The 25,221-nt window shown below is 38.9% G+C and overlaps 2 protein-coding genes across 6 annotated transcripts in view; one reads left to right on the forward strand and one right to left on the reverse strand.

The window, feature by feature from the left end:
* Nucleotides 1-370: 370 nt before the first annotated feature.
* On the reverse strand, nt 371-8,884 carry C6H15orf65 (chromosome 6 C15orf65 homolog). Of its 2 annotated transcripts, none has more exons than XM_043471925.1 (2): nt 8,747-8,884; nt 371-902 (listed from the first exon to the last, which is right to left on the reverse strand). In XM_043471925.1, exons 1-2 carry the CDS (start codon nt 8,762-8,764, stop codon nt 558-560), a joined length of 363 nt encoding a protein of 120 aa, XP_043327860.1. In that variant the 5' UTR covers nt 8,765-8,884; the 3' UTR covers nt 371-557. The 2 variants fall into 2 exon arrangements, with proteins under 2 accessions (XP_043327860.1, XP_043327859.1); XM_043471924.1 differs by lacking the exon at nt 8,747-8,884 and adding an exon at nt 8,576-8,692.
* A 295-nt stretch (nt 8,885-9,179) lies between these two features.
* The window catches only part of CCPG1 (cell cycle progression 1), a 45,739-nt gene continuing 29,697 nt past the window's right edge, over nt 9,180-25,221 (forward strand). For all 4 annotated transcript variants that reach the window (XM_043471901.1, XM_043471900.1, XM_043471903.1 and 1 more), the window contains exon 1: nt 9,180-9,316. The gene's annotated coding sequence lies outside the window, so the exon portion shown is untranslated. The remainder of the gene's footprint in view (nt 9,317-25,221) is intronic.

Consider the following 25,221-nt stretch of genomic DNA (forward strand, 5'->3'; position numbering starts at 1 on the left):
TCGTGTCTCCTGCATCGGCAGGCAGGTTCTTCCCACTGAGCCACCAGGAAAGCCCACTTATTTTGTATAGTGCCTGCCATAAGTGGGTGTTCAATAACTGAATGAAAGAATTTCAAGTTCTCTCTTCCACCAGCTTAGCAGTGAGAACTAACATTTCCCCGGGTTCTAAGTGATTAGTTGAAGTAACAGAAAAGTAAGAAATTCCTCATCAGAATCTTCCTTAATTCAGTTTTTCTAGTAAGAATTCCTGTGTTCCTTGGTCTTGGTAAATATACTCAGTAGACAAGTTGAGATCCTGAAAACATTTTGAAGTTTTGGGACTACATGAGCTAAATAAAGCTAGGTATAATAAAATACTTTCTACTGTTTATTCTGTTTTGAACACATTTTGATTTAAGAAGTCACTGTCATTCACTTATCAGTTGAAATGCTTTATTTGTCAAAGGTATTTTTAAAAATTACTTCAAGCCTTTTTAATATTTCAAATTAGATATCCTAGTCTTAGATTTAAAACCCATTTTTCCTGAATATATTTTCTCTTTAAGAGTAACACACTTTCATAGAGTGTGTTGAAAATTAGGGAAATCAAGGGTTCTTGTTCTGTCAGGTGCAGTGTTCAGAGTGTTATTTTGATAAAATCCAGTCGCTCTGATATGACTAGAAAATACTTGCTCCCTTGGAGTATAATAGCAGGGGAAAAACTGTGGCATAGGTAAAAATTCACCGTAATTACTTGAATTCGTTTTATACATAATCATCTTAGGTTTTGATAGTGAGGTAGTCGTATGGAGTGTCTTTGGATCCAACATACATGAAAACACCGGATTGCCAGGATTCACACAAGGAGGCAGTTCAGGTTTCATTTCTGTGTCTGGATTTGAAGCTGAAGTACTTTTCTTATCCTAAAAGATAAATGCATAAAATAATGATCAATTATACAGTTCTGAAATAAAGAAAACAGAATTATTTAAACTAAGCCCTAAACTTTTTTATACAACTCAACAAAAATTGACTGGAAAAAGATCAAAGACTTGAATGTAAGATCTGATACCATAAAACTCCTAGAGGAAAACATAGGGGAAAGGTCCTTGGAGGTGGCCTTAGTAATGATTTTTGGATATGGCACCAAAACTACAAACAACAAAAAAGCAAAAATCAGTAAGTGTGGCCACAACAAACTAAAAAGCTTCGGTACAGCACAGAAACAGCAGAACGAAGGGGCAGCCTTGGACGGGAAGACGTGTACAAACCGTGTATCAGATGAGGGGTTCACTTCTAAATCTCTTAAGAGCTCATACAATTCAGTAGCAGAAAACCAAGCAATATAGTTAAATAATGGGCAGAGGATCTGAACAGACACATAGATAACTAACGAGTACATGAAAAGATGTTGCACATTCCCAGTCATCAGAGAAACGCAGATCTAAACCACAATACGATGTCACTGCACACTTGACGAATGGCTATTAGCAAAAAGTTAAGAGAGAATAAGAGTTGAGGATGTGGAGAAAAGGGAAGTGTTAGTGGGAATGTTGATTGGTACAGCCACTATGGAAAACAGTGGGGAATTTCCTCAAAAAACTAAAAATAGGACTACCATATGATTCAGCACTTTCACTTCTTAGCTATCCAAAGGAAATGAAATCACATCTTGAAGAGATATCTGCATTCCCATGTTCATTGCAGCATTATTCATAATAGCTAAGACATGGAAACAATAATTCATCAACAGATGCATGGATGGAGAAACACACACACACAGAATGGAGTACTATCAGTCATAATAAAAGAAGAGTCCTGCCATTTGCAGCAGTGCTGAGGAACTGGAAATCATTATGTTAAGTGAAGTAAATCAGAGAAAGACAAATACTGTTTGATCTCCATATATGTAGAATCTTTAAAAAAAAAAAAAAAACAGCAGAATGGTAGTTATCAGGGGCTGGGGATGGCGGTAAATGGAGAGATGATGGTCAAAGAATACCAACTTTCACTTGTATGACGAGTAAGTTATAGGGACCTAACATACAGCATGGTTACTGCCATTAACAATACTGTATTTGAAAGTTTGAGAGTAGATATTCTTACCACACTCACACACAAAAATTTGTAATGATGTGAGGTGATGGATGTATTAGTTAATCATACTGTGTTAATCATTTCACAATATATATCAAAGCATCATGTTGTACCCCCTTCAGTTCTTCTCAGTCGTGTCCGACTCTTTGCGACCCCATGAATCGCAGCATGCCAGGCCTCCCTGTCCATCACCAACTCCTGGAGTCTACCCAAACTCATGCCCATCGAGTTGGTGATGCCATCCAGCCATCTCATCCTCTGTCGTCCCCTTCTCCTCCTGCTTCCAATCCCTCCCAGAATCAGGATCTTTTCCAGTGAGTCAACTCTTCGCATGAGGTGGGCAAAGTACTGGAGTTTCAGCTTCAGCATCAGTCCTTCCAATGAACACCCAGGACTGATCTCCTTTAGGATGGACTGGTTGGATCTCCTTGCAGTCCAAAGGACCCTCAAGAGTCTTCTCCAACACCATAGTTCAAAAGCATCAATTTTTTGGTGCTCAGCTTTCTTCACAGTCCAACTCTCACATCCATAACATGACTACTGGAAAAACCATAGCCTTGACCAGACGGACCTTTGTTGGCAAAGTAATGTCTCTGCTTTTTAATATGCTATCTATGTTGGTCATAACTTTAGTTCCAAGGAGTAAGCGTCTTTTAATTTCATGGCTGCAGTCACCATCTGCAGTGATTTTGGAGCCCCCCAAAATAAAGTCTGACATTGTTTCCACTGTCTCCCCATCTATTTCCCATGAGGTGATGGGACCTGATGCCATGATCTTAGTATTTTCTGAATGTTAAGCTTTAAGCCAACTTTTTCACTCTCATCTTTCACTTTCATCAAGAGGCTTTTTAGTTCTTCACTTTCTGCCATAAGGGTGGTGTCTAGGTTGGTCATAACTTTCCTTCCAAGGAGTAAGCGTTTTTTAATTTCATGGCTGCAATCACCATCTGCAGTGATTTTGGAGCCCCAAAAAATAAAGTCAGCCATTGTTTCCACTGTTTCCCCATCTATTTGCCATGAAGTGATGGGACCAGACGCCATGATCTTAGTTTTCTGAATGTTGAGCTTTAAGCCAACTTTTTCACTCTTCTCTTTCACTTTCATCAAGAGGTTCTTTAGTTCTTCTTCACTTTCTGCCATAAGGGTGGTGTCTAGGTTGGTCATAACTTTCCTTCCAAGGAGTAAGCGTTTTTTTAATTTCATGGCTGCAATCACCATCTGCAGTGATTTTGGAGCCCCAAAAAATAAAGTCAGCCATTGTTTCCACTGTTTCCCCATCTATTCCATGAAGTGATGGGACCAGATGCCATGATCTTAGTTTCTGAATGTTGAGCTTTAAGCCAACTTTTTCACTCTCCTCTTTCACTTTCATCAAGAAGCTTTTTAGTTCCTCTTCACTTTCTGCCATAAGGGTGGTGTCATCTGCATATCTGAGGTTATTGATATTTCTCCTGGCAATCTTGATTCCAGCTTGTGCTTTCTCCAGCCCAGCATTTCTCATGATGTACTCTGCATATAAGTTAAATAAGCAGGGTGACAATATACAACCTTGACATACTCCTTTTCCTATTTGGAACCAGTTTGTTGTTCCATGTCCAGTTCTAACTGTTGCTTCCTGACCTGTATATAGATTTCTCAAGAGGTAGGTCAGGTGGTCTGGTATTCCCATCTCTTTCAGAATTTTCCACAGTTTACTGTGATCCACACAGTCAAAGGCTTTGGCACCTAAACTTACACAAATGTTATATGTCAGTTATACCTCAATAAAGCTAGAAAAACAGAAGAAAACAAAAACTTAGCCCCATCTACTCTCCTTTTGGGAGTCCTTTTCTCTTGAGGACATTGAAGAGTACCTATTATATTATATTATATTATATTATATTATATTATATTATATTATAATGGCTTCCTTGGACTGCAAGGAGATCAAACCAGTCACTCCTAAAGGAGATCAACCATGAATATTCATTGGAAAGATTGATGCTAAAGGTGAAGCCCCAGTACCCTGGCCACCTGATGGGAAGAGCCAACTCATTGGAAAAGACCCTGATGCTGGGAAAGACTGAAGGCAAAAGAAGAGGGCAGCAGAGGAGGAGATGGTTGGATGGCATCACTGACTCAATGGATGTGGACTTGAGAAGACTGGGAGATAGTGGAGGACAAGGAAGCCTGGTGTGCTGCAGTCCATGGGGTCGCAAAGAGTCAGACACAACTTAGTGACTTAACAACATGTATATATACATGTATATATATGTATGGGCTTCCCTGGTGGCTCAGATGGTAAAGAATCCATCTGCAATGCAGACCTGGGTTCAATCCCTGGGTTGGAGGAGGGCATGGCAACGCACATCAGTATTCCTGTCTGGAGAATCTCCATGGACCGAGGAGCCTGGCAGGTTACATTCCATGGGGTCACAAAGAGTTGGACACGACTGAGTGACTAAGCACATATATATGTACATTAAATTTACATATATTTCAATTATATGTGTCTGTACAGAGAAAACTTGTCAAAAGTATGTACAAGATAAGTTTTAAAAATCCCATACTAGAAGTATAAGAACTTATAAAAATGTGTAAATTATAGAATAAGATGCAGTAGATCATAGTTCAAAGAGGACGTACAGTTGGATTTTAGAGTGAAGAAGGAACAAGATAAACATTCAGCCATCTTAACTTTATGGATCTTTGCTTTGTGTATTAAGCAAATAATTATACAACTGACTAATTACAATTGTGGTAAATCCTATGAAGAAAAAAAAATTCAAGGTATTTATGAAGACTCAGGGGGGTTCTAACCTAGTGTAAGGGCCTAGGGAGGCCATTCTGGTGAAGTGTCATTGAATCTAAGACTGGAAGCCAAGGAAGGAGAAGATAGAGGAGGGCACAGAGAAAAAGCGTGGCCCAAGTGGAGTGAAAATGGCTCGAGATGAGAGAGGGGCAGGGGCAGAATCTGAAGGGTCTGGTTGACTATGTTAGAAGTTTGGATCTTTATGGTAAAAGCAATGGAAAGCTATTGAAGAGCTAAAGAGAAACATGTCATGATGTAACATGATTAGGATGATTACTTGGCTGTCAGAGCCTTGAATGGATGTGGAGAGGACCTTCAGTAGTCCATGTGACTGACAATGATTTATAGAAATATCGTGGTACAGAGAGACTAGGAAATAAATTTGAGATATATTTTGAAATTAGCATCCATAGGACCTATTGACTGATTGGATGTGGATGGAGAGGAAGAGGGATGTATCAAGGAAGACCGCAAGATTTCTGGGCAAACATTTGGGTAGATGGCCATTTGCTACAATTTGTAACATACATAATAAATTTAATAAATATTCAAAATAATTTAGCTATTTGGGGGAGGATGGAGCAAGACAGAAAAAGAATGAATACAAAAGTGATATTTCCTAGCACATGAACATAACATGCTTTAATCTTCAGTAAAGTCATGTCCATTAAAATCAACAAGCTTCAATCATGAAGGTGAAAGAATTCACATGGAAGAGACTATACAGACCTTGGTTATCACTCATTCAACAAATACTGAGTACCTACTGAGTGCCAGGCATTGTTAGATACTGGAAAAACAGTGATTAAAAAATCTGAAGTTCCACATTTTATTGTATAGGAGATAAACACATAGGAAACCAGCTCAGTAATGTTGGGAAATTGGTTAGTTATTTTTTAAAAAGGTAGGTCTTCACCTTCAAAACTAGGTGTCACCAGTTCTAGGTTCTGATGTCAGTAATAAAAGCTGCATGACTTTGATGAAATTATTTTGTAAGGATTCAAATTCCTTGTCTATAGATATAAAACAGAGGAGATGGGTTAGATAGGTTTGATTCCTAATCTGAGGATATAAGGGTTCTCCAAATGTAGCTATAGGAAAGTGATTTTCAGTTATTTAAAAAACATGAATGAAGAGTGTACATTTACTTGTGATAAGGCCCTTAAAAATGCATTCTGTAGGGTCCAAGTCAGCAAAAAATTTTGGCAGTTTAAAAAACCCCCCAAATTTGGCAATTTCTGAAATAGGTAACATCTTAAGTCCTTTCAGATCAGAAATTATATTATTATAATCTAACCTTCTAGAGAGGTTGGCAGGGTACAGTGCACACACGCAGTGTGTGCTTGCTAAGTTGCTTCAGTCCTGTCCGGCTCTTTGCAGCCCTGTGGACTGTAGCCCACCAGGCTTCTGTCCGTAGGGATTCTTCAGGCAAGAATACTGGAGTGGGCTGCTGTGCCTGCCTCCAGGAGATCTTCCTGACCCAGGGATTGAACCCACCTCTTGTTTGCCTCCTGCATTGGCAGGTGGTCTTTTTACCACTGGTGCCACCTGGGAAGCCCCAGGGTACTGTAATTGTGACTTTTTAAGGTTGAATTAAATAGAATGTTGCTTATATGCATTAAAATTCTTTTTCTTTGAAGCCTTTATAGTAGATTCTTGTGATTCATGCGGCTCAGACCCTTAAAGAATTCTAAATCCTTAAAACTAGCAAGCATAAAAACTTGGTTTCTCCAACTCTAAAATGGAGGAAAGAATATTGGCCATGTTGTTGTGTCAGGATCAAATTTGGGTCAGATTAGTTTGGTTTCTCTTAAAATAACCCATCTCACTCTGAATTGCTGGGTGATTCCACTTAATGTCTCAGCAAAATTGTTTCCCACTGTCAGAAACCTATTTGTTTTGAAATCTTTAGTTCTAGTCTGCAACTGTGAAGTATTCACTCCACTTTCTTTTTTTTATAGCTTCAAATTTTAGACCTATTTATTATTTTATATTCACATTTAATGGCTCTAATTTGAGATATTAAAATTCATAATCCACTTTTGTTCACATTTGAAGAAGTATGATAGTATTAGGGGAGTAGCACAAGGCAAGAACTGTGTGACCTAGATTCCAATCCTTTATCATCACTGCACCTATGTTTTTATATTGTCTGTAAAACTGGTTAAAAAAATTTGCTATAGTTCCCGTGGTTGGAAAGTGAAAGAAAATCAGATGTAAATGATAATTACTGTATAAATGGAACCGATTTTTATCATTTTCTTTTTTGCAGGTATACCTCAATGCATACACATCATCTTCCACAATTCAGTTCTGAAATTTACAAGTTAAGAACATTTACACTAGTATGCTCCCATTTACTAACGCTCATTATCTTGTAGGAAGCTGGCAAAGCTGGAAATAAAACTCATCAGATCTTGCTATTTATTCTTTTTAACACTGCTTATTAAATTGTCTTAAATATCCAGAGCACAGACATTGGAGCAGAGTAAGTTGCTAGAATGTTATGGCATTCTGACAATAGGTCACTTTGTCTCAAAATGTCAAGGTTCCCACGATTCTTAAGTGGGAGGTGCTACCTTGTGACTTGTTAGAGAAAGTACCAATTCTGATATAATTGATGGACACCAGTCAGGTTGCCCAGAGCAGCCTCACTCACAGAGGTTGTGACTTTCAAATCACCCTCTACAACTGGCTCTAAAATCTGGATCAACTTTGACTCCAAATGTAATAGAGAAAACAGAATGTAGTCAAAATAGAAGACAAATGAGCTGAAAAATCTTGTTGGCATAATCTGTACCATCCAATCTGTAGAAGTTACTGTCCACCTAAATCTTTTGTATCTCCAGAACAATTCACAAATGTTTATGGATTTTGAAACAAAATACCGATTGCTTTTACTTTATATCCTGGTCCTCACTGCAGCTTTCTTATTTAGGTTTAGCCCTCTTCAAATCTGATATTCTTGAAATGTGGAGTTCAAAACACATACATTAAAAACAAAACAGCCTAATACAAAGAATAATAAGATTACTTTAAATTCTCTGCTAGATTACACACTGAGTCAGCGACTGTTAGTGAAGGATAAGAAGAAGGTTAACTAAAATTATAAATGAATCTTTTAAAATCAATTAAGTGCCTTGAATGAAATCTATGAATAAATGGTATTGGCTTTCTTACTAATTTAATACTCAGGCTCTCCTAGAATTAGAGACGACTAGGCCACTTTGACTTTTGCAAGTCTTTTGTTATAAACACACATTTTTATGAAGATAAATAACAACAAACCACTGAAATAATAAAAATGCCCATTATAGAAACTGTAATTATAACACTAAAAGTGCTTTTTCTTTGGTTTTGGTTTCACAGCTGATGTTAATCACAGTAACACCAAAAGCAAAAAATTCCTTAAAGCCTAATTTTTAGGCACCCTTTTGTTTCTCCTCAGGCCCAACCATCCTTCTTGTTCATGTTTAAAAAAAAAATTTTGGCCACAATTAGGGGACAGAGAAGTAAACCTTAACTTTCTACTGTTTCTATCAACAGTGATATAAATGCATCATATTCTTTCCCCCCCTCATATCCTTTTTTGAACAAGACACAATGTAAACAAATGTAAATTAACAAGGCACGTTTTTCTTGTTCAAAACCATCACCCCATATTGCAGTGGGGTATGAGTTGCATACCATCCCCAATCATCTTTATACCTTCAGAGGCAATTCCGGCTTAATGCAATGCATGTTACATCTGTGTAGTCCAGTGATTGCCTACAAAAGTGGTTTTTTTGGAGCGTGGGGTGGGTGGGAATGCGAGGTGCCCCAAATTTATAGTAAAGAGTACCAACAGTCAAAAACATCCAGCCCTCTGCCCAAACCCACCCAGTCGCACTCGGTCATTCTCGGTGTCTTCTTTATTTTTTCCGCAAACGCAGTTTCCCTGCAGCTGATGGGAAGAAGGCCAGTGAGCACCGAGGGGACGCGGCCCTTTTTCTATACCCAATTAAAGCAGCAAAGAGCTGGTGAACGGTCGGCTGGATCAATACGTATAAACTAATCCGCCTAATCCCAGGAGCGGTCCTCCAGGGTGGAAACCTGCCAAGTGGTTGTAGCAGCCCGTCTCTATAGTAACCGGCCGCGGCGCCTCTCCAGCGCTGGGGCCCGGATGTTGTCAGGATCTCGGCCGCGGGGCCCAGCTTCCAGCAGCTTCCCGGCGGCGGACTGCGCTCCTCTTCGGGAGTCGTAGTTCTTCACTCGGCCGCCGCCCGGTATGAGGCGCGGACCGGACTACGAGTCCCGGCATGCGCCGCGGCGCCCCGCCGGCCGCCGCCTCCCGGCTGCGGACGCCTGTGAGCAGGTTGTTTTTATGAGAGGCGTCACTGCTCTCGGAGTTGTGACCGCCGCCACCGCGACAGTCAGCGCCGTCGGGCGGAGGTGGCCCTGCCCCTTCAGGTAAGGTCCTAGACGGGTTTGGACCCCGGGAGGGGAGTCCGCGCCGACTGTCGCGGTTCTTGTGTCAGTCGTCTGGTGGAGGTATTCGTGGGGTCTCAGCTGAGGGGAGGCTTGATCCTCAGGCTCTCGGCGTTTGCGGCCGCCTGGGTGGCCCCCTCAGAACGCGGGGCCGCAGCCCTCGCGGCGGAGCAGATACCGAGGCGTCCGGTGCGGTGGTCCTGCATCCTCGGTTTCCTGCGTGCAGACGCGAGCGCAGCGCCGGGGCTGTAGGGGAGCCGTCGGTCGGGGGACGCACCCGCCTTCCTCCACTGGGCTGGCTTAAGGCTCTTCTCGGTCCTGATTGATGAGAATCCATATGGTAAGATGTTGTGTGCGTCACCCCGCCGGGTTTTCAGCCAGCCGGTCTGTTTTTGGTGACGTTTGAGCCTCGTGATGCCAGGAACAGAAAGATCAAATAAAACATTTGAGATTTCTGCTTGTGCGCCAGTCTGATAATCATCAAATCTCCCTATCTCCCCCCCTCCCCTCTCCCCTTCCTAATCGATAAGCACCCTCACGTAGCATCAGTCCACACCGTGTCTTGTACGCGTTACCTGTTTATTTTGTTTCATGAATCCAACTTTTTGCCATTGGGAGCGCCAATTTTGACGAACTCGGCCAATTAGACACTTTGTTGAGCGGGTGAAATTGGTGCTGCTTCAGTCTAGCTTTATTAAGAAAATGGAATGAAGCCTTCTTGTAGCCAGACTAGGTAATTATTTTAGTACCGCAACTTTTAGGAAATTTGCCTCCAGTAAGGTCACATCTACTGAATAGTACTTGAAACGTCATTATTAGCGCATCTCTTCTTTGGTGTCAAGTTTGAATCTTATTAGGCCCCGCATTTCTCAGGGGGCTATTTATCACATCTTGGATGCTAGTGTGAATGGTTTACAACTCTTTTCTACGATATGGTCATAAAGGGGAAGGGAAGGGAGAAAGTGAGGGGATTATTTTTAATAATTTTTAATCCTTTACCCCAACCTAAGGATTGGCTAAGGATTCTAGTTAAAGAATCCATTAAAAATCGCTCTCAAATAATATTTAAGGGTGTGGGAAATACTAGTTTTTAAATGAAAATAGGTTAGAAAGTAGTATAATTCTAATTTTGTTTACTATAGAACTAGAAGTGGTTATATGTCTTTAAGAAATAAGACTCAAAAAAAAAAAAAAGAAATAAGACTCAAAGGAGAGTCATAGTTACGAAAGGGATTAGATGATGCAACTACAGTTTTTTTTTTACACTTTCTAGTATTTTCCAAATTTTCTGTAGGCAAAATTTAATTTAAAAAAAGGGACACAGATAAAGCAATTCCAGTTATGTAAACTTTTTAAACATTAATTTTAAAAAGCAAGTGACAACAACAAACAACATAGGCAGAGCCCCTGTTACTGCATCCACAAACTATGAATAACGAGTTTAAATGTAAGTTAGTTGTGGAGAAGTGACAAGAAATGCTTTGGTTGGACTGGGAAGGAAAACAAAACAAATATGACACATTCTCAGTATTTTTACATCTCATCTTGATCTGTCTTTATTTTGGACAGTAAAATCAAAGACAAAATTCCTTACTCTTCTTCAGTTAAGGCAGTGCAGTCTTGATTATTCCTGTAACTCAAGGTGACAAAGCATGGGCATGTTAATCTGAAAAGATCTGGATATAGCAAGATTTTTCATTTATCATTTGCCAGTAGAAATAAAGAAGTTAAACGTTATTATAAAATAGGGGATGTTAAGTTTGTTTTCATTGAATCATTTTAAGTACTGTGTTTGATATGCCTGATATTTTGGATTATGTTTTTGTTTCATTTTCTATTATGAATATGTTGGATATGGATGGTAAGTTGCATGTTTGGGTCACATTTTGTTTTCTGTTATAAAGAAAGGGCTGCATTGTTCTTTGAGAAGAATAGTCTATGTATTTTTGCACTTATCAGTCTTGAAAAATTGGGGTTTACCTCAATTCCAAGTGTCCATTTATTCTTAATAAAATATCCATTCTAAAGCTTTTTTTCTTTTTTTCCCTTTTTTTAAACTGTAGAAGTCATACTTTGTTTTCTTAGATTTTCTCCTCTGGAGCAGTGTTTCTCTCCCCAGATTTCAGTTTCTTGTCTGGATTTTGTTTTGGTTTGTGTATTTTGTGTCCTGTGTTGGTTCAATACCTTATTAAAAATTTCAGTTCCTTTACCAGGGCATAAGAAACAGCCATAATTGCTTAACTGGTCTGATTTACCAACTGGTTCTAGATTATAATGTTGTGTTTTTATGCAGATTAAATATTTAAGAATTATGTGAGTTTGAACTGAGATCTTAGAAGTAGTAGTTTTTGACATGTAAAGAATATGGACACAGTGTAAGGCCTGTTAAGCCCAGAGTATTTTAAAACAGAAAATGCAGACTCATCTAACAATGTAGAACTAGTAGAGGCTGAACTGTTTTTGTTTTCGTATGTGGTTGAAGTGAGGAAGTTGCCATATTGTAAGTAATAACATATTTTCAAGAGTCTTCTTTCTGGGAGTTGTGCTGTTTTTGTTTTTTTTAATTAGAAATTTTTTTTGTAGTTTTTAAAGGTTACTTTCCATTTATTGTTATTACAAAATACTGACTATATTCTTCATGTTGTACAGTACATCCTTGAGCCTATCTTATACCCAGTAGTTTGTTCCTCATTCCTTTACCCCAGTATTGCCCCCCTCACTAGTTCTCTATAGGTAAGTCTGTTTCTTTTCCTGTTAAATTCACTAGTTATGTTTTTTATATTCCACAAATAAGTGATATCATACCATATTTGTCTGACAATTCTGCTGTCTAATTTAAAACAGTTAAAAAATATGAGTTTGTTTCAAAGGTCATGTTTATTGTATCAGATGAACTTGAAAAAAAATCTTAGAGTTCTAAAGTGAAATTTAGCTCTATAATGGGAAGATTGCAACTAACTGATTTGATTTAGAGGGTTTTTTTTTAAAAGGGTATTTAATGTGTGGAAACATGCGTAAGGGCTTTCTGAAGGAAGTGTTAACAAGGAAGTATTAGTATTAGCAGGGAGTCAGAATCTAATTTTTCTTCAATATTTGCCCCTGAAGCACTCTCCTAAAATCTTACTTCTGGTTCATGTTGCCAGCATGACGAAATGTGAAAAAAGAATTGGATTAGGAGTCAGAGTGTTTAATGATGTTGACAGTAATTCAATTTATGAATCTGTTGTTTCTAATTTTATGTTATAAATAACAGCCATTGCCACACTTCATGGCATATTCATGAAAATCAAATCTGATATAAAAATCATACTACTTTGTGTCAGAGTGATCTACCAATGCAAAGTATTATTGGCTTTCATAAGTAACATTTACATAAAGCATGTTATACATTTGAAATGTGATGTCTTAATGTGATACACACTTTTGGCTGAGAAGTTTGATGGAAAAAAGTCAGATGAGATCTTCATTTGACTTTTTGGTAGTGCTTTTTGCCTTTTACTAGGTTGAAGCAAACCTGGCCCCTTTCCTGACTGTGACTTTGCACTCTGCCGCATTAAAGGTCCTGAAATTGCAGTGTGCTTTTATGGTTGGGCCTTTAATTTTGGTTTTGAATTATTTTAATTGCACATCTAAAGTATAAGGAAGATCATCAGTGTGACTTAACAGTAGGAAGTGAATGCTGTTTTTAATGTTCTAAAACGGTACTGTAAGTTGATTTCATGAGTAGTAAGCCTACATTGAATGTCAAATCCCAGGTCCTCCCAGAGATACATGACGTGTGTAAGCATTTATTTTTGAGGGAGAGGAATCGTTTAGAGCTTAGACACCTCCTTCTGGGGACATCAACCCTAACCCTGTCTGTATCTGACTGTTGAGATTAACATCAAGTTTGGTTGACATATAGAGCATTCAAGTAAACAAGTCTTTTAGAAACTTATAAATCAATTCTGAGGACTTTATGAGAACAAATATAAGTGAAAGTAACAGTGGAGGTATACTTAATTGTCTATTGTGTACTTTAAAAAAACAGAAAATGATATAAATATATAAAATCTCTTTGGGGACTTCTCTGGTAGCCCAGTGGTTAAGACTCCATACTTTCACTGCATGGGGCATGGGTTCAAGCCGTGGTCAGGAACTAAGAGCACATGCTGCTAGCGTGGCCAAAAAAAATAAACCCTTTGTTTCCCATCTTTCTGGCTTTTTTCCCCCAACAGAAAAGTAGAAGAGAGTTGTAAAAAAAAAATTATGACAAATTATCTTTTTCTGGAAAGTATTAAAAAAAATAGATATATGATTAATACATACATTTTAACAAGTAAAAACTTTTTTTTTCTTAAGTTGAAAGTAGAAGAAAGCATCAAGCTCTATAGTTTTACTTCTTTATCTCTGAAGAGAACAGGAGCCACTGGGACTTAGAGTGTCCAAGTGAGGGCAGTGTGGAGCCAGTCAAACTTTTAGATTTCCTCTCGGCTCTTTTAGCCTTTTCCAAAATTAAGATGTAACAATTCTGGAAAGTTAGGATTCTTCTCAGAGTTGGAAAACCTGGTGGAAAGGATATTTCCATATTAATAAGTATCATAATTTCCTCCCAGCATTTTGAATTCACGTTGTTTACTACTTTATTTCAAACTTTTTATCAAAGGTGTAGCTTCTTTTAGGTGGAGGCAAAAGGGGATACTTCTGTCTTCAAATATGGCAGTAGTTGCTTTTGTTTCCCCATTTGAAGGATATTACATCATAAAAGGAAACTTGTGAAAAAATTGTATATTGACTCACTTATTGCAGAATTTGTTTTGTAAATCAAAAAGTTAACCTACTGTATTGTAACAGTATTGCTACCTCTTTCTGGGGTGGATAAAGTGAAATTATTAATACTATTCCTATTGGAGATTTTTCTCCAGATGCCTGTCTTTAGCAATAGATTTCAGTGTTTAAATGAAATTCACTCCATTAAAACTAGGAAAGCCTGTTTGCTATCTTTGAACCCACTCAAATGATGAATATAAACAAGAGGAAGGACAGCTACTGGACCCACATCTTGATCCCATAGTTACTGCACTGTGGACTCTTCAAAGCCCTGGGTTATGTTCTTTTTTCTCTAATATTAGTTTTTCACAATAAACTTCTGATACCTCAGATATAAGTATTTAATATGATTCCCTTAAGTCCTTTAACTTGTCCTCAAAAGACTGGTCCTCCAGAAGATGATTAGATTTTGTTTCAGAAATGTCCCTTTTCCTGCTGATTATGAAGGTAATAAATAGCTTATTGAAATTTAGCATAGTGCATGTAATTTTTTTATATTTGAAAGATAACTCTTTAAAATTTTAATTCATTTAATGCATATAAATTAGTATCAGTAGGGTTTATTTTTCTTTAATGTATTAACCTGTTTAATCTTTGTTCATCATTTAGGTGTTAAAGTAATTTTGCTTCTCTTTGTGTATCTTTGCTAGTAATGTTGAACATTTTTCCTTATAAGCTATTTTAATGTCTTCTATAAATTGCTTGGGACTTCCCTGATGGCTCAGAGGTTAAAGCATCTGCCTGCAAGGCAGGAGACCTGGGTTCGATCCCTGGGTCGGGAAGATCCCCTGGAGAAGGAAATGACAACCCTTTCCAGTGTTCTTGCCTGGAGAATCCCATGGGTGGAGGAGCCTGGTGGGCTACAGTCCACGGGGTCGCAAAGAGTTGGACACGACTGAGCGACTTAACTAACTAACTAACTATAAATTGCTTACTCATGTTCCTTGTTGAATTTTCTATTCAGTTTTAAACCTCTTTTCTTACTGACTTATTGGTGTATTTTAAATGTTTTAAAAACTCTGTTATATATATGTTACAAATATGCTCAGTATATCATTCTTACTTACTTATATGATTTTTAGCAAATAAGTTATGATTTTTGTACAATGGAAAACTTCTGCTGTGTAGTTTCTAGGTTTTGTGTAAAGCCTAGAAAAAGATTATCTGTACTCTAAGATTTTAAAACTTTTCTGAGTCTTTTTTTTTTTTTCCATTGTGTTTTTATCTTATATGTTTAAATCTGTGGGCTGTATTTTTGCCAGGCGGTCTTAAGGTTTTATGAAGTCTTACATTAATCATGTTGAACTTGCACAACGCAAACTGGAGAAATGACATCAATCTGAAAGCCTTTTGCAACATCACATTTATGAAGTCTAATTGAGATTATATTTCTGAGTGATGCAATTTGGCCAAAAAAAACCCAAAACAAAACCAACTACCTGTTTCTCCCCCCTTTGGGAGTCAGGAGAGAGAGAACAGTGAAATTTACTTTCTGTTTAAATTCAGAGGCATTTTATGTGAAAATGGCTCTTACCTTTTGCGTCTCTTTCATCCTCTACCTTTCACACAAACCATAGAAAGCTTTTGTGCTGTTGTGAGCATCCAAAATGGCAGCCAGTACTTGAGTTCCATATGCAGGATTGCCTGTGAGATCTTTTTTGTCTTGCTGCTGTTTGGAAGCAACTTTAGTTTGGCCTGTACATGGTGAAAATATGCTGCAGGGTTTATCTGCTATAACAGTTAAAATGCCATACAAAAGCTCAGACAGTTTCAAATAGAGAGTTTACTTGACCATTCTAGCCCGTAAGCTTTGGAATAAGCTTTGCTAGGTGTTCCTTTTTCCCCCCACAGCACAAAAGCCAGGCACTCCTAGGTTAGGCTTATTTATTGTCGGAGTTCGGGGGCTGAAATAAGGTTGACATTGTAGGTGGAAAAAAATATAAACTTCGCCTTCACTTAAGATGAGACTATTTGGAAAAAAAAGAAGCAACAGAGTAAAGGTTCTCTCCCCTCTCTAGTGAACAGAATTTAAGACTCCTTAATTCCTCAAAGAGATACAGTTCTCACCATTTACCTCCAGAAGTATTTGTCACAATACTTCTTAAAATGTGAATTTGTGCCAAGTTACCATAAAGCATAGTGACAGTAACAGTTTTAGATGCTTGCTTAGACTGAAAATCATGGGGATTTTTAAGTTTTTCTGTTTCAACCCCTTCACTGTGGTGCTCAGTAATTTCAGTGGCCCCACCACACTTTTGAGGATAGGAATAAAAAAGTTCATAATTGTGCTACATTTAACAGAGGCAGGCTTAGGGGTGGAGCTGGACTTGAAATTAGACCTGTAGTTACATTCCTATTTCTGATCCTTTAATTCCTGATCTGAGTAAACATGCTTATATGTCCTTTTCTGTAGATAAAATAGAGTATTAAGTGATTAAAGATGAGAGATTATTATGTGTGTATTGTATGACTTCTGACTAATAGAGAGCAGTTAAAATTTTTGAGCTATTATGAAGATATTAAAAGTAAAATTAGAACTTCTTATCAGAGCTTTGAACTTAATACTAACTAGTAAAGTAACTCATGGATAAAAGTAATTGAAGCTGCCCTTAGGCAAGTCACGCTCAGAAGTATAGAAGTTATGCTGAGAAATAAGTGCTGTGCATTCAGGGGGAGGAGAGATGAGTGTGTCAGAAACATGAAGGAAAACCTCATGGAGGAGGACTAAGCCTTACAGATAGAAGGAAGGAAGAAGGACGGCGTTCAGCAAGTATGACTTGAGCAGGTGAAGACATGGAGGATTGCTGCAGTTCCTCCTCTGCTTGTAGCAAGTAGATGACTCTGATCAGATGAGATAGTTCTGGAGGAGAAATCTCATCATCTGCAGTAATGGCTAGAGCCAGACAGTGGAACATTTGGATGTCACCCTAAGGAGTTTGACTTTATAGTACAGAATTCTTATTCTCAAGGTCATGGAGTTTCTGCAAGGGAAGTTAAAAAAAAATCTTAGCACTTGGGATACGTATTATATGTAACCTGCAGTCAATTTCATCATTGCCTATATTTAAGTGTTTTAGGGTGGTTGTGTGTCTTTAGGGAAGGACCAAGGAAACAGTTGAAAAATGGCACTGTAGAAAGTGATGAGAGTACCATGGTCATTTAAACAGCGTTGTTTTGGTGCTGGGATATAGATCATTAGAACAGACCTGTAACTGATTCATAAATGTATGGGGCTGCATGTGACAAAGAATGGCATTTTAAATCATAGACTATTTAATAGTTGAGATTATTTCTAAACTCACACTAAAAGGGAAAAAATCCAAATTCATAGTTTAAATAGCTAAATGTAGAAGCTAAAATCTGGTAAAATATTAGAAAATACAGGAGAATAATTTACAATTTTGAGAGCAAAAAAGACTTCCTAAAGCAAGGTGTAAAATATAGGTTATAAACAAAGACCCTATTCTCCATCCTGAACATTTTACTACATAAAATTTAAAAACATATCTGTGATAGAAGCTGCTACTTACTTATTTATTTTTGGCTGTGCTGGGTCTTGGTTTTTGCATGGACTTTCTCTAGTTGCTGCAAGCAGGGGCTACACTATAGTTGGGGTGTGTGGGCTTCTCATTGTAGTGGCTTCTCTTGTTGCTGAGCATGGGCTCTAGGGCTCGTGGGCTTCAGTAGTTGTGGCTTCCAGGCTCTAGATGCACTGGTGCATGGGCTGATCTTGGCATGTGGGATCTTCCTGAACCAGGGATCAAATCTGTGTCCCCTGCATTCGAAGGCAGATTCTTTACCACTGTGCCACCAAGGAAGCCCTGAAGATACGTTTTTTAAATGAAGCATTCTAAGAAAAAAAATTAGTAGCAAATGAACTCATTAATGACCCAGTTTTATTTTTTTGCTCATGACATGATCAGAAGTTAAAGATGGCTGTTACCTTTTGGTGAGGTTGTGGAGAAATAGGTACCTTTGTATGTTGGTGAAAGGCTTTCTCTAACAACCTTATTTAAAGTTCTGCTCCCTCCCTACCCCTTTACTCTCTGCATTGTTTTCCCCCATTTACTTTATTTTTCTCCACAGTACTTTCCACCAGCTGACTTACTGTATCTATCTTGTTTATTTCTGTAGGGTTGTTATTGGACAACAAGGATGTTTAAAAGGTTTTTATTAGTTGGGATCTTGGGTCCTCTTTCCTTTATCCAACAAGGTCTGGTTTAAAGCACGTGTTTTCATATCCTTTTGAGGAGGTGAAAGTTCCAGAACCTTTGAAAAGCAGGATGAAATAGGTTCCTGAAAGCTGTCTGGATGATCTGTCTCATCTTTGCTCACATTTACAGTGCAGCAGCCCTTTCGGGACCTTTGCTCACAGCCCATTGGCTGGCTTGCATTGGAATCGTGGGCGTGTGGGAGAAGAATGCCCCCATTCTTCTCCGTAGTGTCTAATTCTAGAAGATGCAGTAATGGAAATGGTACCTCTTTCATAGTAAAATGTAGCTACTCAGGAATGATGAGGGGCACCATCATCTCAGGTAATATTCACCCCAGTTGTACTTTATTAGGTGAAATTAATATTGTTGCTGTCATTAGTTTTGACAGCTGCCACCTCAGGTTATTTTAAAATTATGTCTTTAGTCTATATCTCTCCTCTGGATTCAGTCCCCAGCTGCCTACTTGATGTTTCAACTTGGATGTGAAAATAGCTGTCTCAAATTTAGTATGTTCCCAACCAATTTAACAATTTTTTTTCATCACTTGCTGCTTTTAAAGTCTTCCTGTCTCAATGGCCATCTTGTCTTCGTATTTTACTTAGGACAGGAGTCATCCTCATACCTTATAGTCAGTACATCAGGAAGCCCAGTTGGCTAATCCTTCAAAATACATGTATAAGTCCACTTCTCACTGTCTTTGCTACCAGTTTGGTCCAAACCATCATCATCCCACCCGGATTACTGTTGTTGCTTTGCAGATGGTCTTCCTGCTTCTGCCTTTGCTCCCTCCCAGTGCTGTCCTCATAGGGCATCCAGGGTGATCTTCCTATTCCTTTCCTCAAAATTCTCCTGTGGCTTTTAATTTCACTCAGGTTAAAGTGAAAAGTCTTAGGATTTGTAAGGTCATGCATCATTCATCTCCCACTCCTTATCTCTCTGTCCTCATCTCTTCCCACTTTCCTGCTTGGCCACTCCTCTCCAATCGCACAGGCCTCCTTGCTGTTTCTCAGAGATATGGGCTTGGTTCCAACCTTGTACCTACTGTTCATTTTGTGAAACACTCTTCCCCCAGTTAACTGCCCAGCGATTCACTCGCTTATTGAAATCTTTGCGCAAATATATCTTCTCAAGGAAGCTTTCCCTGATTATCCTTTCTGAAATTAAGCCTCTCCAACCGAGCATTTCTGTTTTCTTTTCCCATGCTTTCTCTGTAGTAGGAAGGAAATACACCATCGAACACACTGCATATCATATCAGTTTATGTTGTTTATTGGATAACTCCAGTGTGAAAGATGAAATGCATGGGAAAATTGAGGTGAGTTTAATTCAGACTGTTGCAGTAGGGAGAAAGTTCATTAATGAGGAGTATATCATAAAACCAAGGAATTTTATGGAGGCAAGTGAAATAAGGGGCTCAGGATGGGTGGAAGTCTAGCCTGGGGTTTTTTGGGGGCAGGCTGGTCCTTTGCAAGTTAGCTATTTGTCAGAACACAAAACAGGATGGGGACATTTCTCAACCTTCCTTGCTTTCCTGGAGCATAGGGCTCAGATAAAGTTTTACTGATAGAATTTAAGCTCCAGGTAGGCAAGACTCTTATTTGCTTTATACATTGATATATTTTCAGTATCTCACATGTGCTAAGAACTGAATAAACATTGAATGAACAGATGGATAAAGGAATGAATTTAAAATGGTACCAACTATAGGTCCATGCTGGAGAGCGTGATCATACTAGTGTAGTATAATCCTTCTACCTTAAGAAGCTTCATAAAGGAGATGTGAGAATTCGTGTAATAAATGTACATCCTAATATGACTAGAATGTGCTATATTCTCTATTGAAGCCACATATTTGTAATGCTTAGTGTCAAATTCTCTTCCATAGAGTTCTACAAATCTTTCACGCTGTGAAGAAATGTTCCATAGGATTTCTTATGAAGTGAAAGTCACTTTCAGTAATTCGTTCTGGAGGTTCCTATTATAAAAGAGTTCAGAGACTTTTGTCTTGAAGGCAGTGGAGACCAGTTTTAAGTGATTAAGTGATCAGATTTATGTTGTAGGATAAACATAGTAGGGGCAGCCTTGGGAAGGAGTAACCAGAGAGGAATTTGACACTGTAAGCAGAGATCTATTAAGAGAATTGTCACTGTAATTGAAGTGAGAAATGATGAAGTTGAATTAGTAAGTGCATAAGGATTTAGACTTGGGTCAAGGCAAAGTTTTAGTTTTTCAAATGTGCTGTGCTTAGAAGCTCAGTTGTGTCCGACTCTTTGCTACCCTATGGACTGTATAGCCCGCCAGGCTGCTCTGTTCGTGGGGATTCTCCAGGCAGGAATACTGGAGTGGATTGCCATGCCCTCCTCCAGGGGATCTTCCCGACCCAGGAATCGAACTCAGGTCTCCCTCATTGCAGGTGGCTTCTTTACTGTCTGAACCACCCTGGAAGCCCATTTCAAGTGTAGTTATCCTTAAATCTAGGATTTTTGACCTGATGTTTGGTGGGTTTTGCTTATAACCATATTTTTGGTTAATGCTCTTCTCTGAGATAGAAACAGGAAGAGCAGCAGGAAGATGATCTTAGTCTTATAGATGTTGAGAAATCGACAAATAATCATCCAAAAAGCACTGGAAAAATCCGTAGCTGGAGATTGGGATAAGAAACTACCGTGAGGAATAAAAGGAAGCCTGAGTCTGGAACTTCCCTGGTGGCTTAGATGGTAAAAGCATCTGCCTACAATGCGGGAGACCTGGGTTTGATCCCTGGATTGGGAAGATCCCCTGGAGAAGGAAATGGCAACCCACTCCAGTATTCTTGCCTGGAAAATCCCATAGACGGAGGAGCCTGGTAGGCTGCAGTCCATGGGGTTGCAAAAAGTCGGACACGACTGAGCGACTTCACTTTCACTTGAGTCTGGAAAAGGGCTTCAGGTTTATCATCTTCATAAAGTATACGCTTAGCTTTATAACTTTAAGTTATTATTAGTAAGCCCCTCGAAGTGGAAGAGGGGATGGGGTCAGGAAATGGTTCAGAGAGTGATGCCTTAGCTGAGATAGAAGAGTGGGCACCAGAGTTTAGGTAGAAGTAAGGGGGTGAGGAATTGAGATCAGAATATGCAGAGTGCCTGAGTTAAGAGATAGCTAAGTTTTTTTAGGTTATTTGAAAAGGTTAGAGAAAAAGGAAGGAATGAAGAGGGGATGAGGTGCTGGAGACAAAACACTCAATATTTAAGGCCTGTGAGCATTATCTTTAAGACTATGAAAATCTTAACATTTTTAAGGAATGACAAAATACCATTTTAAGCAGATAACTGTAGTGAGGAGGTTCAAATGCAATGAGTGTCAGTGAAAAAAGATGCACAACTTGAGAGTCGCGAGTTAAGTCTTACTTGGGACAAAATGAGGACTGCAACCTGAGAGACAGCACCTCAGATAGCTTTGAGAGACTGCTCCAAAGAGGTAGTCAGGGAAAGTTGATATGTAAGATTTTGGTGAAGGGGAGTTCAGTGCAATCAAGCCCGCCTTTTACTATCTAAAGACACCAGATTCCCTGGAGCACAGAGTGCCTCACTCCATCCTGAATGGCCTCAGAGGGTGTTTAATGTTAACAGCTGCAACAGCACAGGGTTCAGTCTCCACAAAGGCAGATGGCAAATTCTGTTGTTGTTCAGTCACTGGCGGACGCTCTTGGCAAGTGCCAATTTGTAGTTGATAGAGGCTTTCAGAGTCAGTGTGTCTAGAATGGGGCTTAGAAATTTACTTTCTAAAATTTTACTTGTAGTGCACGCACATTTTTGAAAACATCTGAATTAAGATGGTTCTTTAATAGGGCTGTGATTTTTGCTTCTCCAGACTTTTGGAGTTATGGCCAATAGGGAATCTTTTTTTCCTCATTTGGGCTAGATGTCAAGCTTATTCTTTCTCCAGGGCAAGTAAGAAGAATTAAACAGAGATCTGATTAAAGTGGGCTCCTAGATTTGAGAAATTTAAATATGATAAAAAGTCCCAGTTTAGCAGTGTATGTAACTTTCTTTTGAAATCTTGTCTTTATCTCCAGAACAATTAGAATTATTGATTGGTAAACAAATAACTATCTGGGGACTATCTGTTTAAATGGAAATTACCTAGATAAGGGTAAGAGATACATACACATTAAATATCCCTGACCGGAAAGCCTGGCGTGCTGCAGTCCATGGGGTTGCAGAGTCCAACATGACTGAGTGACTGAACTGACTGACTGAGAAGGTCTGGTGTCCCTGAAGTTTTCCAAGGTTGCCTGTGTGCAAGCCACGCTCTGCACTGGGAAGTCCCGGGGGGTGAGGTGGGACAGCAGTGGGGTACGGGCTCCTGTGCTGTGCTTGGTTGTTCAGTCGTGTCCGACTCTTTGCGAGTCCGTGGACTGTAGCCCGCCAGGCACCTCTGTCCATGGGGATTCTCTAGGCAAGGATATTGGAGTGGATTGCCATGCCCTCCTCCAGGGGATCTTCCCAACCCAGGGATCGAACCCAGGTATCCCGCGTTAACAGGCAGGTTCTTTACTGTCTGAGCCACCAGGGAAGCCCAAGAGTACTGGAGTGGGCAGCCTGTCCCTTCTCCAGGGCACCTTCCCGACCCAGGAATTGAACTGGGGTCTCTTGCAATGCAGGCGGATTCTTTACCAGCTGAGCTTCCAGGGAAGCCCATGGGCTACTCAGTTCAGTTCCGTCGCTCAGTCGTGTCTGACTCTTTGCAACCCCATGGACTGTAGCACGCCAGGCTTCCCTGTCCATCACCAACTCCCAGAGCCTACTCAAACTCATGTCCTTCGTGTCAGTGATGACATCCAACCATCTCATCCTCTCTCATCCCCTTCTCCTTCTACCTTCAATCTTTCCCAGCAGCAGGGTCTTTTCCAGTGAGTCAGTTGTTTGCATCAGGTAGCCAAAGTATTGGAATTTCAGCTTCAGCATCAGTCCTTCCAGTGAATATTCAGAACTGATTTCCTTTAGGATTGACTGGTTGGATCTTCTTGCTGTCCAAGGGACTCTCAAGAGTCTTCTCTAACACCAACAGTTCAAAAGCACTCAGCTTTCTTTTTTTTTTTAATTATTATTTTTTTTTTATTAGTTGGAGGCTAATTACTTCACAACATTTCAGTGGGTTTTGTCATACATTGATATGAATCAGCCATAGATTTACACGTTCAGCTTTCTTTATAGTCTAGCTTTCACATCTATACAGGACTACTGGGAAAACCATAGCTACTAGAGGAGATTCAGAAATGGGGATTTGCAGAGGGAAGAGGGGCTTTCATATGGTGAAGAATGAATGCCTTTTTAGGCTTCAGCATTTTCTTAATCTTGAAGCCCTCCCTACTTGTTCTGTGTAGAATGATTTTTCCAAATAGTTAAACCAAAATATCCTATATGTTCTCCCTTCTGTATTTGGTTATTCAGTTCTTTAAAAATCTTTCAACTTTGTCTTCTCAAATCTCTAACTCCTCCTCATCTTCTTTCCCCCTTTGTCAATACTGGTTAAATTTAGGTGCTCATCTTTTTCATGGAATATTGCATTGATTCTTTGTATCCCACAGGTCATTGTTTTTCTGCCTTTGTTTCCGTAGTGCTTTCCTCATTATCTCTTGGGAAATTTTTCCGTGTCATTTTGTTGTTGTTGTTAATGAGGAACTAGACCTTAATTTTTTTGTGGTATCTCTCAATTAAAAAATTTTTGCTATTCAGTTAAAAAACATGCCGTCTAGCATGACTGAAGCAACTTAGCAGCAGCAGCGTGTCTAAAACCTTACCAACTGCATTTGTAAAGCCTGCTTTGACCGTTCTTTCTTCTGCCAAGTTAACTACTCAGTCTCTGTGCAGTCTCATATGTTAACCTGCAACTTTTAAGCTGTTACAAAACAATTCACATACAAATAGTAACATCAGAAAGTTTGTTTTAAACTTGTGAAAACTGGTTCAATGAGAAATTGGGCTTTATGTAGTCAATTTAATAAGGAATGCTGAAATAAAATTGCTAAAATATAAAATTGGTTAATAGCCTATAGGGATTTAGACTGAGCCTTTGGGAGATAGTATTTTCTACTAGACAGAAAACATGTATTTCACTGTAATAGTTTTTTTGTTTATTTTACAGAGTTACTTTTAAATTTAGAAACTGCCTGGGCCCTAATTAGTTATAAATCAAACAATCAGTTTACCTCAGGTAAACTTACTGTAAAACATTCTGTCTACTGTGATATTAAAAGTCACACAATTATCTTTATGTCTTATTCTAGATTTTGAATAATTTGTCGGAAAACATACTTATTTTGTATTATTAGTGACCAGCCACCTCTCCGTATCTTCTCTTTTTAAAATATTAATTTATAAGAGTTTTCAGAATCACTGATGAATGGTTCAAGTCTATTTTTTTGCCCTGTTCTCATTTGTGCCTTAGTTCTATATTATCTACAGTAGAGTTTCGTTAAAACACTAACCATCAGCTGGGATATAATGGATTCCCAGGATATATGCAATAACAAACATTTATAAGGTATGTATAGAAACAGCACTTTAATGAGCTTAGTTTTGAAATTTAAGTAGGAGTTTAGATAGCAAGGGAAGAATAAACCAGGTAAAGTGACCAGTGTGTTCTGATTTAGGACTTGAATCTGTCTAGTCCTGGCAAGACAAGGAGATCTCCTGAGCCAAAGTAGTTAGATGGTCATATTGTGGAATGAAGGGGCAAGCTGGATCTGAAAGAAAATGTAGGATTCGATCACGCAGAGAAACAAAGGTGAGGAAGAACAATCTATCTGTGAGGAAGTCAACTGTTGAGAGAATGATGAGTGGGGAACAGTCGGCTAGAGTAAAGTCTATGTTATTGCCAATT

Source organism: Cervus canadensis, chromosome 6 (genome assembly GCF_019320065.1).
Source record: "Cervus canadensis isolate Bull #8, Minnesota chromosome 6, ASM1932006v1, whole genome shotgun sequence".
Taxonomy (NCBI): Eukaryota; Metazoa; Chordata; class Mammalia; order Artiodactyla; family Cervidae; genus Cervus; species Cervus canadensis.

Bases quoted from the DNA above. Each gene is read 5' to 3' on its own strand.
- C6H15orf65 (XM_043471924.1), bottom strand. From the start codon at position 8,608: ATGCATTGCATTAAGCCGGAATTGCCTCTGAAG. The intron at 903-8,575 runs GTATAAAGATGA...TTTATCTTTTAG, and splicing joins AGCCGGAATTGCCTCTGAAG to GATAAGAAAAGTACTTCAGC.